Raw genomic sequence first — 15403 nt, forward strand, 5'->3', positions numbered from 1 at the left:
AACTGAGACGAACTACGTACCATTGAAGCCTGACGTCACGTCACAGGGCTTTGTTGTTGACATGGAAACCGTCGCGGCGTCGTTGGTGAGAGCAGAGCAGAGCACAAATGATGAACCCAATCACTGCAGGCTAGGAACTTACTGACTGTAGGGTTAGGTTGCCTTTCAAAGTATTATGCTATCGTTTGTTTTGGGTTTTCGATATTCTAGTCCTTTCCATAAAAGTGTATGCCTATCGCTAAATATAAATACTTGATGTTGTTAGCCTGCCCTGGATTGGCACACTATAATCGGCAAATTTAGCTAGCAAGCTAAGTAACGTTCCCCGAGTAAACATTAGCAAAGCTAATCTCAACTAAGGTTACCGTATTTTGTCCAAGGCAAACGACATGCTGTAATTATGCTTGTACTTTTTGGCTTTTAGAGTGGCGTAGTGCCATCTTCTATACTAACTTTTATAGCTGAGCTGAGAGTATTCTTTTTCAGTATTTTATAACGGAAGAGTCACTTTGGATGAGTCGTATATTCTACAGAATGAGATTAATTTCGTTGCCTGAGAATGCCTGCAGGTGAGTCCCTAGCTTTACAAACAAACGCACGCATATATGCAAACACAACTGCAGAATAATGTACAAGCCACATGTCAGCTCATGGTGTTTACTGAAGGCTTTCTTTCTGCAGGTGTGAGTGAAGCCCGTGCAAAGACCAGGGATACATTCAATGAGGTCCTCAAGAAGTACACTAACCCTCCAACAGAGAAGAAAAAGTCGAAAAAGAAAAGTTCAGAACATCAGGAGAGCATTGTGGTAATAATACATAATAATATTGTTTATTGTCCCTGAAGGGATATTTATCCTCACAAGTCTGTAAAAAAACAACAATAAAAAGCAACACATAACCATATAGCACAAAACATCATATCTTCAGAACATCCCACTCCACTGACACATGCCTACTGTACCTGACAGACTACATCAAACTGAAGTAGACTCGGGCAAATACTGTGGCATGGTCATGCTGGACCTCCAAAAGGCTTTCGACACAGTAAACCATTCAATTCTACTGAATAAACTAAGGGCGATTGGTTTTGATAACACATCAGTAGACTGGATGAAATCCTACCTGGAGGGAAGAGAACAAATGGTTGACCTCAACGGAACCATGTCCTTGTCCCTCCTGGTGAACTGCAGAGGTTCCTCAAGGAAGCATTCTTCTAGGGCCGTTACTGTTCCTCCTTTATATTAACGACATGAATGCAGCCTGTAACTGCAAACTGTTTCTGTTCGCTGATGACTCAGCACTCCTGATCTCGGGAGAGAACAAATTGCAGGCTGAGGAAGCTCTCAGCTCAGAAGTCACCAAAATTCATACTTGGCTTACTGATAACAAACTGTCTCTACACCTTGGTAAAACAGAATCCATTCTTTTTGGGACCAGACATTCTCTGAGTGAGATAAATGTAAACGATTTCAAGGTCAAAGTTGATGACACAGAAATCTCTAGCAAGAAAGAGATTACCTATTTGTGCTGTATTCTTGACAATTACCTGTCTGGGGATAGCATGGAAACAATGGTGATCAAAAAAGTAAATCAAAGAACAAGATTCCTGGGCAGAATCCCCACTTTAGTCAACAAAAGTGCTCACAACGCCATATTCCTCCTACTCATCCTTCTTTGTCTTTGTCCTTTCTCAGCTCCAGACTCTGAAACCCAGTCTCAACGTTGAGAAAGACACAGAGGAGGATGAGACTACCATTCAAAACACGTATGAGCAGGGCAGCCCTCGCTTCACCGACAACACGCGTAGAGGGAGAGAGAAAGCAGAGAAGGCTAAGGACGTCAGCAGGAACGCAGAAGACACTCAGCCATCTAAGGGCAAGAAGAAGAGCAGGAGGGCACTTCCTTCACCCCCTGTCCAGGAGGACACACCAGGTAACTTTCAGAATGACCTCGCGGAGGACGCTGACGCTTCCAGGTCAGAGGTCACCGTCGTGCCAGATGATGCAGCTGGAGCAGCATCGAAGAGAAAGAGTAGAAAAGGGAAGGACAAAGGTGAATCGGAGAGACAGGTGGCAGTGGATGCTGAGGATGAGCTGCTGCGTGAATACCAGCTCCAGATAGCGCAGGTGGAGGAGGAACGGTCCACGAAAAAAGGAGACAAGAACACCGCCTCCCAAGACATAGTTTTGAATAATGATGTGGGGAAGAAGAAAAAGAAGAAGACGAAGTCGGTCAACACAGAGTCAGAAATGAGGTGCGTAAAGTAAATTCATCAAGATTTTATCTCGTGGGTTGGAGGGACTTTATGAGCCTGAAAATCAAAACAAATATTTATGGTATCTACTATCTACTGTAACATTGGTGAAAGCTCCTTTAGAATTTCTCTGTAACTTGGTTATTTGTTGGCACACTTGGCAGGGAAAATACTGGATTATAGGCAGCCTAACCAAATTCATGCCTTTTTTTTGTCTCTGTCACAGTTGGTTATTGTAGCAGGGTTCCCACGGTCATAACATTCCTGGAAATGTTTTGAAATTCAATAAACTGTTATTCAGTCCTGTAAAGACCCAAAACATGTCTCGCATTACGTGAAAGACGTCTGGCCAAATGTATGCAATAAAACATAATAATGTTGTTAGTTTGTAGATCTGTTCTTTGTGATGCCTTTGCTCGAGTCTGTCTACTCGAGGGGCATTGATGGCACACATGTGTAAGAGCCTCATTATTGCACCATTGCTATACTGTAGGTCTGGACATGGGGTAAAATAGTTTGGAGAAGTTATGGAAAATGCGTTGTTACAAATGTGTGGGAACCCTGTTGTAGCCTCAGATTTTCAGCAGAATGGGAGTTAACTGTTTAAAGGAACTTGACTCTCTTTTGCTCATCAGGGAGGAAGAGGAGCTTGTAGAGCAGGATGCTAATGCAGAGAACAAAGCTGAATCCAAAGGAAAGAAGAAAACGAAAAGAAAACAAGGTAATGTACAACTGATTATCATCATAGTATTTGGCATAAATATATCAACACATAGCAGGTGGATGATTTTCAGCACTTACTCTCCCATTCTCAGTCATCAAGGGTGACAGTGAAACAGAGGCAGATGTGCCAAAGAAACCAACATTTGATGAGAACCTGGTGCTGGCAGTGTACATCCATAGGACAGACCGCCTTAAGACTGACTTACTCATATCACATCCCATGGTCAAGGTCCATGTCATCGATGAAACCACTGGACAGTATGTGAAGAAAGAGGACTGGTAAGAATCTACATGCTGCTTTATTGTTATTTGTGGTTTCCTCTTTAATTTTATGCAGCAGTGGCAGTATTGTTGCTGATGTAGTGCACCCTTCGTGAATAAATATTGAGGAGACACTGGCTGGCATTAAAGGAGTAGTTCACCCCCCAAATACTTTTTTTCTATTGATTATTCACGCCATGGAGACTCAAGTTCAATAATATAGTTTTGTAATTGTCGCATTCCCAAGAGAAATCTTTGATTATAGTAAATTTACCACCGTTGATTCCGGAAAAGGGCGTTATTGTAATTAAATTATTGTCTTAAAAACCAAAGAATATTATTGAACTCAAGTCTCCATGGCGTGAAAAGTAATTTTGAGGATGAACTAGTAACTACTCCTTAAAGTTTGCTCCCCATTTGCTTCCCATTGCCTGTGCAGTTTCCAATTACTTGAAAAGCTTTGTCCTTCTTTTCAGCCATCGGCCAGTCATCTCCTATTATGAGCAGGAAAATGTTGAGCATATTCTTCCCATCATGACACAACCCTTTGACTTCAAAAAGAACAAATCAACCGTTCCTGAGTGGGAAGAGCAGATCATCTTTAATGAGCGCTTTGGTTACTTCCTCCAAGACGATGACACTAGCCCCAGAGTTATACTCTTTTTTGAGGTAAGCTTCAGTAAGGTAAAGTCTTCAACTTTTACTTACCCAGGTAAGATTTGTGAGGTTGTGCATGCACACTTACTTTGCATCAGTATTGACATCAGAGTGCAAGCACAACCACAGTGTCCTGCTGTAGCCATGACTAGCAGTTCAACTTTTCAAATCAGGTTTACAGTATTGTCACAAGCTCTAACTAACACTCCACATGACACATTGTATGTATTTGACAAATTAAAGGTAATGTATTTGGGAAATGATGAACTTATATGCAATGGTAAATACAGCCTGAGCAAGTATATTTGAATTTATATATTTTTAAAAATCTGTTACAGGTGATTGATTTCATGACTATGGAGGAAGCAAGAGCGAACATTGATGTTGACAAACATGAACGAGGATTCAGAAAAATTGCGTGGGCATTTCTGAAGGTAAAACATGTTGACTGGTCACTGTAAATAAACACTATAATTTCCACTTAGTTTTTCCTTAGTTTGTCTTTTTGAATGCTTATGTGATCTTCATCTCTTATCTTTCAGCTTGTAGGCACTAATGGAGTGCTCAACATTGACAGTAAAGTTCGGCTCCAGCTATTCTGTCCCCCAGCCCGGGCAAAAAAACTAACAAAATCTATTGAAGTCGTAGACTGGTGGAGAAAATACCCCCGGAGCAGATATGCATCCACACTTTACATTACCGTGAAGGGCATCAAACTTCCAGAACATGTAAGTTTGTTTTTTGTTAAAACTACATCTTTATTTAACTAATTATCTTTAATGATTTAAGAGTATACCATAAAACACACAATATGTTGAACTGTTCCAGAAATTGTCGCAAGCATTATAAACACCATCTAATAACAAGAACATGCAACACTATGGCTCGGTTTCTTTGATAAAAGTCTACTGTACATGGCCACTGCAGCTGACAATGTTGTTACAATGTTATCGTAACATCCCTTTCAGACATTGTGGTATAAAAATCTGATGTCAAGCAATTAGTGAGCTACTAGATAAATAGATAGATACCTTTATTATCCCAAGGGGGAAACTCAGTCACCCAGAGGCAGCACAGCAGTTTAAGGTTATTTACAATGTTACAGGGAAGTATGAAAAGAAAATGTACAGCGTACACGGTAAATGAGCAAGGTACACCAAAAAAAGAGAAAGAGGAATATATACATAAAGTGGCAAAACAGTCAACACTCATAAGTGTAATAGTAATACTTAAAAAGCAAATAGCAATACTTAAAGCACAACTTATCGATACAGTGCCAAACAAACAGTCAATGCTACCGTAAGTATTATGTGGAAGCTGATTTAACATGTGTTCCCCAGGTGGATCCCTGCATGCGCTCCATGATGGCGCTGCAGGAGGAGAGAGGCACCACCTCATACAGTGAACTCCAGAGTGAGGTCACCAGGAGAAGCTTGATACCGCCTCTAGACAGCAAACCCTCTGTCCTGAAATGGAGCAGGATGCCTGGACAGGTTGGTGGCGCTCAGATTACTAACTGGAAGGTCTGCTGTGGTAGTTGTTCATTTAACAGTGTTTTTAAATGAACACATTTAGACCTGGGCTGGAACGCATCTGTGTTCAGATTTTAACCACTTCAACCATTATTTTATATATTTGTATACTTAGTTATTCAAAAATAGCAGATCTACAAGCTCATAGTACCGTGCTATGAGCTTGTAGCTCTGCTATTTTTGAAATATCATGAAAATGTGTGCACATTTTTGAATATATATATATATATATATATATATATATATATATATATATATATATATATATATATATATATATATATATATAATTTAGTGAAATTCATAAATGTCTTGTTTTGTTTTGTCTTTTTATGTTAAAGATCTGTCGGATTCCCAACAAGCCTGTGTTGTCGTTCCGCGGCGGTCAGATGGGATGCTTCACAGTGCGTTTCTCTCACGACGGCACGACACTGGCTGCTGCCTGCGCTGACAGAGATGCTTTCCCTGTCATAGGTAAGCAGAACTTGTCATGCTCTGATGCTCCTTCTTAGTCCTCACAGGGCTTAGCTAATCACTCCGCTTGGAAAACCCCAGCTAAATGAAGCCTGATGTGTTCTGTGGCTAAAATAGCAGATAATTTACAACTGTGATGATTGATAAACTGTTTGTGAGCAGCACTAGGGATAATACTAACAGGATTGTAGAAGCAATGCACAGACTTTATGGCATCCTTTATATTGTATGGTATCAGTATTCATTTTTAAAGACGTGGGTGTAGGTTTGTTTGGTTTTCTCCACCGTTGTTCAATCCCTTACATTCAATTTAGATTTCCCCAGGCTGAGCAAGACTAACAACTTGCAGGCATTTTTTTTTATTCTACCAAAATATTCTAATTATTTATCTATACTTGTAGAAGGAAGGTGAGTGATTAGAGAAGCAATGAAGCATATGGATAATGATTGTAAAAACAATCAACAAATAATGTTTAATCATTAATACATTCCCAGTAAAGGTTGTTGTAGAATTTTTCAAACATCATACTGTACTAATATAATAATTGAATTTCCATAAGGGTGGAGTGATAGTGAATACAATATTTATTTAACAGCATATCAAGAGCTTCTGAGACAACACACGTGCAAGTGTCGCTCCTTTCCCTGGGCACCGTCACACTTATATAGAGCAGGATTACAGGAATAGCAGAAGGGGTAAATCAGAGTACATCCATGTAAGGCTTCAGTCAGGAACAATCTGAATGACAGGACACGACATTCTGGTGACAGGTGAGGGAGTGCCTCACTCTACAGTTGACCCAAAGCTTAGAATATAAACCCTGACACGGCACTATGCCAATGACATGACCTTCTGGTTACTTTAGAAACAAAGTAATAGTTACATTTATCTAGATATCTATCATAAGGTGTTAATTAAGCCTGTTGTTTTTTCAGTCTATGAGATTCCCTCTGGCAAGGTTTTGGCTGCGTTCAATGGACATCTCAGCATTGTATATGATCTCTGCTGGTCCAGAGATGACCGGAGCCTCCTGTCTGCTTCCTCTGATGGCACTGTCAGGTACTATAATACTATATATCAGCTAAATGGATCAGTAATATTGACACACTGGAACACAAGACACTTGTACTGTAATAGTGGTCAAAACAAATGATATCTTGGAACTGGATAATGGATGACTTTCATAGACTTTTATGATGGATAATTTTCATAGTACCTCTAGAGGGAGCTCTTGTCCTTGTTGTATTGATCATCATCTTCTTGTAGTGCCTTTAGATGTAGATATCTCCCTCTGCTGAATGTTTGTCTCAAACTGTGTCTCTATTCATCTTTTTGTATAATATAAATATCACTGTATTTATTGTTAATAATGTTTTACTGCCTTCTTTCCGGCATAGAATATGGAATGTGGAGGAGCTCCTTGGTATAGCTCAGAAGGTGCTCCCCCACCCGAAGTTTGTGTATTGCGCTCAGTTCCACCCCATGGCCAAGAACCTGGTAGTGACAGGGGGTTATGACTGTCTGGTGCGCGTCTGGAGGCTGGATGTTCATGACGTCAACGGCCAGCTGCTCCAGGAGTTCGAGGGTCACAGCAGTTTCATCAACACGGCTTGCTTCGACTGTGAAGGTGCGCTTTTGCAGCATATAAAAAGTTGACATCATACATAGGCAATATATCGTCGTTGTCGGGTGGAAACCTTGTATGTCCAAAACCATTTGTTTTGTATTTATCATTTTAAAAATGATTTAAACAAGTGAAAACAGCAGATCTACAAGCACACAACGCCTCGCACCGTGAGGCGTTGTGTGCTTGTAGATCTGCTGTTTTCACTACTTTTGTGCGACAACCTTGTATGGTGAAGCAGGGCTTTACTTAGCGAAAAACGTACAAATTTGAAACTTGGAGATATGAAGTTTCTGCCCGACAGTGACGATATGCTTATTTCATACAGGAATTAAAGTGTTACAGTTACAGTATGTTGAAATAAATTGCATCTATAGACTGAATTTACTACATTTTAGAATGTAAGATTATAGTCTTTTGGAAACAAACTCTTATGTAGCATCCGTTTATCTTCTGAGAAGTCGCATTTTTGTAATACATTTCCAATTTCATTCAGGGCGGAGAATGTTCACGGCAGACAACAGCGGTCTCATCATTGTGTGGAAAACCTCACTGAGTGAGAGCAAGCAGCGGCAGCCATGTCGTCACTGGTGCATAGAGAAGGTAATGGAAAAGAACAAACGGGTGTTGTCTTGTTTCCTATACTTATAAGCAAAGTTGAACATTCCCCTGTCATCTCCTCTCAGAGAATTGATGAGAGAGACCTGAGCGGCATTCCCATCAACATGTTGGAGGTACATCCAAATGGACGACGTCTTCTCATCCATGCCAAAGACAGTGTCCTTAGGGTGATGGATCTGAGAATGTAAATACTGTATACTTTTGCTGTGTGTATACAGTACATGTACTGTATATCAAATTATTATTTGATTAAGTTATTTATGTATTAATGCTTCACCTACCTATAATCTATGTATCATGTGATCATTTATTACAATACAAGTATGTAAAGTGGGGATATCCGTTTCATGTTTTGTTCTTTATTTATTTTGTCTGTTTTAACAGCTTGGCGATGAAGAAGTATTCTGGTGCCACAAACTACAGAGAGCGTATCTACAGTACCTTCACTCCTTGTGGGAGCTTCATCTTCTCCGGCAGCGAGGACGGGATGGCCTACGTTTGGAACGCCGAAACTGGTGAGGATGTTCTTCTCTTGTTGAAGAGGTCTGACATTATTCTACACACAGCGTATGTGTGTATTGCGTGTGTGTGTGTGTGTGTGTGTCGTGGGGAGGGAGGGGTGCTATACAGCCTGCTGGATGTCTTGTCTGGTTTCCCAGGTGACCAGTTGGCGGTGTATTCGGAGCTGTGTTACCCCACTGCGCTCCGCTGCGTGGCGTTCCACCCTCACGAGAACATGGTGGCCTTCTGTGCCTTCGGTCAGAGCCAGCCCATCCACATCTACCTGTACGACCACAAAGGTTGGCATATTTTTGTTGATGATTGATTCCGTTTTTGTTTGATTCGGATTTGTTCTGTTCTGTCTGTTATTTTGAATTTTCTTACGTTGGTGTTCTTTTGTCAGAACACTAATGTAAGATGACCTAAATGATAATAGTTTTTCAGATACCTACCACCCATGAGCTCTGATTTAATATATTTTCATTGCTCCTTTGGGTATTTATATGATCTTTTTTATTACTGTAATTCTCTCTGTAATGAGATTCTTTACTGTCTCTCCTAATCATTCTTGCCTATTCTGTGCAGTCTCCCAGCTGGAGGTTCAGAATATGAAAGTGCTGAACGGGAACAACTCGTCGGATACCAAAACCTCCAAGAACCCATCCGAGGCCATGGTGTTCCAGGACACCTCTGCCTCTTCCTCCATAGATCAGTACACCCAAGCAGCAAGGATGTCATTGAAGATGCAGCGTGTGAAAGACAAACTAGACTCAATGCTTGTGAGTAGTCACCTTGCTTCCACTGAATATTTGTTTGACTGTTGTCTGATATATTGGTGATGGCATGGCTGTTCCCAGTCGAGGTCGGCTGTAGAGGATTCCCTGCCCATTCAGTGTGGAGGATGCTCACAGCCGTTGGGATGACAGGGAGGGAGAGAAAGACAGCAGCTCGCAGGATGGGGGAGGCAGCAGAAAGAGTCTCTTGCTGGTTATGGAGCAGGAGAGAGGAGCATGGCTGGAAGCCAGGAGGGGGAAATGGGCAGTGATTTGGCCTCCACTGCCGACCCGCCATTGGGAGGGTGTTGTGGTTAAGGGTCGAAACACCCGATGACTTTGGTAACCACCTGATGACATCAACTACTCCTGGCCAACGCTACATTCACCAAAAGTGAATGAAGGCGAAGAATCTTTGGATGTAATTATAATAATAAGGAAGGGTCCATTTGGTTCTTCTATTCTTCTAACTATCTATCATTTAGCTGGAGACCCTCTTGGACCCCTAAAAGGACAATTTACAATTTAGACGCTCTTAATCCAGAATAGGGCTATAGACCAAATCTCAATACATCAACACGAATACATCGATGATCGAATGCATAAAAATAGTAAGTGTAATAGTAAGGACCTACAGTATTAATGAAAAAGGGGTCTCACAACTCACTTTTGATGCTCCAAACTTTATTCACAGCAGCAAACAATAACCCCACATTAAGAACCAATGACCGTAGAGTAGTTCCAAATTCTTATTTAACTCGTCAACAGACTTGGGTACCAAGAAAAGTGCTATATAAGTCTGATGTATTATTATTATTATGCTGTTAATCTTGGAACCCTTTCAAACCCTTTCTAGGAGCCACGTCAACGTTCTCAGACTCCTGAATACTTTAATGAACAAGGTATGTATTTGAGGCAGGAGTCTTCTGTTTGCTATGAAAAGGTCATGACCACATTATGCTGACTTATACATACCATGTGTTTGCTTAGTACTGAAGAGACAATCTCATATGCTTTGTGTTTCTGGTGTCTAGACAAAGTTGCTATGACTCAGATAGGGAGGAGTCTCACTTTGGACACTGCCACAGTGAGTATCTTGTATCTTGTCATCTTATCCCGCTATTTAAAGTCTGCTGTCACCCAGGCGGCCGAAGTGTAACAATAAAGCACAACCTTGAACCTCTTAGGTTATTAATTAAGCAGCCCTTGTGGTACTACGGTATAAAATTGTGTCTTGGGTAAATCACTTAAGTGGAGTTTTGTACCTCAACTTTTTAACACGTCTGATTGACTTTGTTCTTCTGAAGGATTATTCATATCCTTATATGCATACACACAGCCATGTAACTTGATTCATCCCTCTTCAGATGGGACCAAGCACCTTGCTACCTCTTCTGTCTCCTCACTCCAAGATGCAGCTTTCTTCTGGCTCTGTGGCAGAGCCGCTTGTCCCCCTGGCATCCCTGGGCACCCAGAGCCGTAAGTATGCATTGTTTTCCTCTGAGGAAATACAGCCAAGTCATTGTTTGCTGCGAGGCTGCGTTCACACTAGCAGCGACAAAGCAACAGGCTGCAAGCCACTTTCAATGTAAGCTAGCAACATAAAGCTACAAACTTGCGTGACAGGCATGATATACATTGAGCCGGCTTCAACTTTTTTCTGCTCTCTGATGACGCAGTTGTGTCAATCAAGCATGTTTTTGTTTCACCATTTCCGCTGCTTTCTCTGTCTCTCCACAATTCCTGCTTCACTCCATGAAAGGAAGAAAAACTAAGTTTCCCTGTGAAATTTAACCCTACCATTTCCATTTACAGTATGGCTTGAGCAACACTTCAATGCCAACTCGTGAGCAATGTAGCTGACCACACTCTGTCCTTTTGGAGCTTTTGGAGCCACTAGAATGCAGCACTAGACTGTTGTCTGAGCACATGTGTGCTCAATGGTTCAAGGCTTCATAATAGAGCAGTGATGTTTGATGTCATTTACCCATCCTACCTGGTTCACGTTTTTTTTCCCCATTCTGAATTCCCATAGACTTTTTTTATATCGCGTCATATAAGAACTGTGTTCCAAACATAAACAAATGATCTAAGCGGTTTGACTCATATGGATAATTATGAAGAATCAACTGATGGTGAGAAAACGCTAATGTTACTGTCGCCGAATTAGTTATATTTTTGCTAGAAACAGACTTTATCAAATATGAGTGACTGACTACCATAAACCATACAGAGCCACCTCCCCGACAATATTGCGCAAACCGTTTGTTTATTTTTGGACCACAATGCTTATATGAGACGATTTTAAGATGACCCAATGTTATTTTCCATAGAGAAATTACTTCCGTGAACCGGGGGATGAGCGAGTCACGTCATACCTTCACTGCTCTATTGTACTATTATTTTGTTCTGGTTCCACATTTTAGCAGCCATAATAATATAAACATAGTCATAAAATCCGAATCACTGTTAATGTCAAGGACATTAACAACCTCCCTGTTTTAGTCATTCAAAAAATGCCTATAATGACTTTACACTGGTACTGGTACTGGTGCAAGAGCATTTTAACTTAGTTAATACCTTACTAACAAGGATGTGCATGGTAATGGGCCTACTGGCTGAACCGCTCATTCAAGGTGACAATGCCCCTACATTACAGACAGTTTACACCGCTATCTCACTCTATTATACATATCTGCACATATACATTATACATTTAGCACTAAATCATATTATGCCATAGAGCATGGTTCACAAGAGGTTTGTTTGTGCAAATTAATATGCTGAGGTATAAGGTCAAATATTTGTGAAAATCTAAAAAGTCTTAGTAGGCTTACACAAATGAGCTTAGGACCACCTAATGCAGAGATGACAGGGAATTCTGCCAACAAAGCACAACAGCTTTTCCTAGCACCAGTATTGTGGATTAGCATCTCAAGAAGCATGTACACCATTGAGAGAGACAAAGAAGGACCTCTTGTAATATTCACAAGTGTCCGTAGGTGATCACTGCAAATGCTGTCAAACATTTTTGTTGTTGTCGTGTCAACTGGAATGTTCAAAGTTTGTCTTGTTTTTTTTTTTTTTTCTCTCGTTGTTTCTGTTGTGTTTACAGGTGGCTTCAGTCCGGTTGGTCAGCGTCTAAAAAGGGCCACCTCTCTCAGACAACAGGCGGTAAGGCTGCTATTGCAATTTAATTTTAATCAATTTTAATATTACTAATATTATCGTACTTATTTCCCAGAATGCTTAACGACACCTTCAATGTGGTCCTGTATATCTTAATGGATGGAGTATGGCTACACTGTGTTAATTTATCTATTTGTAACTCTGGGAGAGTGTACAAATCTAACAAAAATTGACATTTGTACACTCTCATAGGTGCTATACTATCTACTGAACAGTGTGATTCCACCATACAAACCACTTGGTTTAACAAGTGCTAATTTTTTTCCCATCAGAGCCTCCATGATCATGCTTCCCCAGCCAACCGTCTGGGAACAGAACCCACCACGGTTCAGCAAACGGTACGTACCATTTGCCTAATCCCACGCGTTCTGTTTCACCCTGACATGCTACTAAAATCCTCTACCTCTCTCTTGTTCACCCTCAGGTCGTCTCGCTGTATGACTACAGTGCCAACCGGTCCGACGAACTGACCGTGAACCGTGGCGACGTCATCCATGTGCTGTACAAAGACAACGACAACTGGTGGTTTGGAAGTCTGGCCAACGGACAACAGGGTTATTTCCCAGCTTCTTATGTAGCCGGGGAAAGTGAGTGACAGACCATGTGGATGTTGTATGTATGTCTTTGGGGGCTGTATGTATCTCTGTTTATGCTGTATGGATCTGTGGATACTGTATGACAGACTATGGATGCTGTATGTATGTATCTCTATGGATGTGGCCCCAGATGATGAGGTATTTTCTGTCCTTTGCAGGAGATCTTGACGATGAGGCTTCTCAGTCCGAGGGGAATGTTGAGAGATCAACACCAACCAAGGTAAGAAATAGAATGTATTGAGTCAACTGATCCTTTGGCATGGATAATGTGGTACTGAGAACTGTAAATTAATTGACGTAATAGTTGTATGGTGGTGTTTTCTGTAGATATTGGTGGGTAGCATTGTTTGTATGCATTCTCTATGTACTGTATCTATATTCCACCATATTTGTTTTGTTTGTTTTTCTGTCTACTGGTTTTCTTTGCAGCATTCTAAATAAATACTTACTGCAACAAAATGAATAACTGAACGATAATTGGGATGGGTTAGCAACATCATGCATATGACCATCAGAGCTTGTCTGATGCATGCTACATTTTCTTCATGCTCTCATGTTTTCACGTTATTGTCTCCAAGGTGACTGCTGCCATTAGTGCATCTGGTGAACTGAAGTTTCTTTCCGAGCAAGATACTGACCCAGAGTTGAGTGATAACAAGTAAGCCCCTTAGCTGTTGCTTTGATGATAGCCTCTGTCTGTAAATTCTGAATCACAGCACATTTGCACTTCAATTTTCTTATTTGGCAGGTCAGAGAGAAAAAAAAAACTTGGACCTCATGTATTTCCAGATTAGAAAACGGCAAGCCTTTCCTCCCATATTGAGACATCGAACTTTACCCATATAAAGATACCTGCTTTTAAAAGTGACCTAAAGTACAACATTGTCATTTCTAGACAATGAATAGCTTATTTTAGAAATATTGAGTTCTAAACATCATCAAATAGCACCCTTCAACTTCTTATTTGCCCAGGACATCCTGGCACTTAGTTATTAACCTTCCTTCACTTTTGGATTTCAACCAGAGGTAAAAGGAAAAAGAAGGTGAAAAGGCTTGGAGTGCCGCCATCACCTCCCTCTCAGGCCACATCTTCAGATCCAGATGCCTCAGGGTCACTGAGCACCAGGAGGAGAGCGAGATCAACAGACAGACCTCTCCCAAAGAGGCCAACAGGACGGTCTAATGGAGCCTTTGAACCCGATACCTAAACCTTGAACCCTCACATGATTATCCTCTGAGTTTCTTCTATGCTACGGTCCACTTTGGTTAAATACGTTTTCAAAAATATCAAAATCGGATCTACAAGCCCATGAATCGCATCCCCAGCTTGTAGATCGGCTATTTTCCTTACTGTTGTACGACAAAGTAGGGCATTAATTTATATCATAAAAATGTAAATATGAAGATACAAAGTTTCTGCCCGACAGCAACGATATACTATACAGTCCAGCCAGTATATCCTGGTTCTGTTTTGCACTTTATAAAGAATATAAAACCATGTACAGTAAAAAGTAATTTTGTCAGATAGAGAATTGTATAATCCTGCGGATTGTAATTTTGCCATGTTTTATATTTTTTATTTTTATAGTTAATATGGAGTTTGTCTTTTTGTAACTTTTTTACAGACAATAGATGAGACACATGAAAGTATGTAGGTGTATTTTAAGAAAGAAAGTTCAAATTAATTCACATGGGTTGCCAAGTGTGATTTGTTAGTTCCTTACTGTAAATCCAATTGCTGATGTCATTAATATCTTTGCCTGATTTGTAAAAGCAACTGTTTTGTTGGCCTTATTGATGTTTTGAACTTGTCATTTATGCCAGTGGTTCTCAACCTTTTCAGACCACGATCCCCTAAAATAATCAAATTTGAGTTGAGGCATTGCATTTAGTTTGATTCTGTTCCACATATGAATATAGAGAAAATTGCAGATCTACAAGCTCACAATGCCTCATGCTGAGAGGCGTTGAGCTTGTAGATCGTCTATTCTCTAAACGTTTGCCTCTTATATTATTTGAAAATGTGGCCAATATTTAACCACTTTTTATAGTATTGTTGATTACTTTTGATGCAGTAATCTTTCTTTTCGAGGTATTGAAAAGGTCTTGTCACTTCACTGTCATCTGGGGACCCCCTGAGGGTCCCGACCCACAGGTTGAGAACCTGTGGGTTCAGTTGACTGCAAACCTTGACAAT

At 40.6% G+C, this 15403-nt stretch overlaps 1 protein-coding gene across 1 annotated transcript; it reads left to right on the forward strand.

Annotated features, from left to right (window-relative positions):
• Window positions 1-119: 119 nt before the first annotated feature.
• ahi1 (Abelson helper integration site 1) lies at window positions 120-14902 on the forward strand. Its single transcript, XM_080750125.1, has 26 exons — window positions 120-569; window positions 682-806; window positions 1695-2254; window positions 2890-2975; window positions 3070-3256; window positions 3715-3907; window positions 4234-4329; window positions 4438-4623; window positions 5236-5388; window positions 5769-5901; window positions 6838-6961; window positions 7300-7529; window positions 8023-8129; window positions 8213-8331; window positions 8532-8662; window positions 8807-8947; window positions 9234-9427; window positions 10278-10323; window positions 10456-10508; window positions 10789-10900; window positions 12537-12595; window positions 12883-12948; window positions 13035-13197; window positions 13365-13426; window positions 13785-13864; window positions 14231-14902. The coding sequence occupies exons 1-26, from the start codon at window positions 560-562 to the stop codon at window positions 14412-14414; spliced, it is 3600 nt and encodes a 1199-aa protein (XP_080606251.1). The 5' UTR covers window positions 120-559; the 3' UTR covers window positions 14415-14902.
• The last annotated feature ends 501 nt before the right edge of the window (window positions 14903-15403 follow it).

The sequence above is a fragment of the Nannobrachium achirus genome (assembly GCF_963921795.1).
Source record: "Nannobrachium achirus genome assembly, chromosome: 20".
NCBI lineage: Eukaryota > Metazoa > Chordata > Actinopteri > Myctophiformes > Myctophidae > Nannobrachium > Nannobrachium achirus.

Coding starts and splice junctions, on each gene's coding strand:
- ahi1 (XM_080750125.1), top strand. Junction 7,530..8,022: donor GGCTTGCTTCGACTGTGAAG/GTGCGCTTTTGC, acceptor AATTTCATTCAG/GGCGGAGAATGTTCACGGCA. Junction 10,509..10,788: donor TCACTTTGGACACTGCCACA/GTGAGTATCTTG, acceptor ATCCCTCTTCAG/ATGGGACCAAGCACCTTGCT.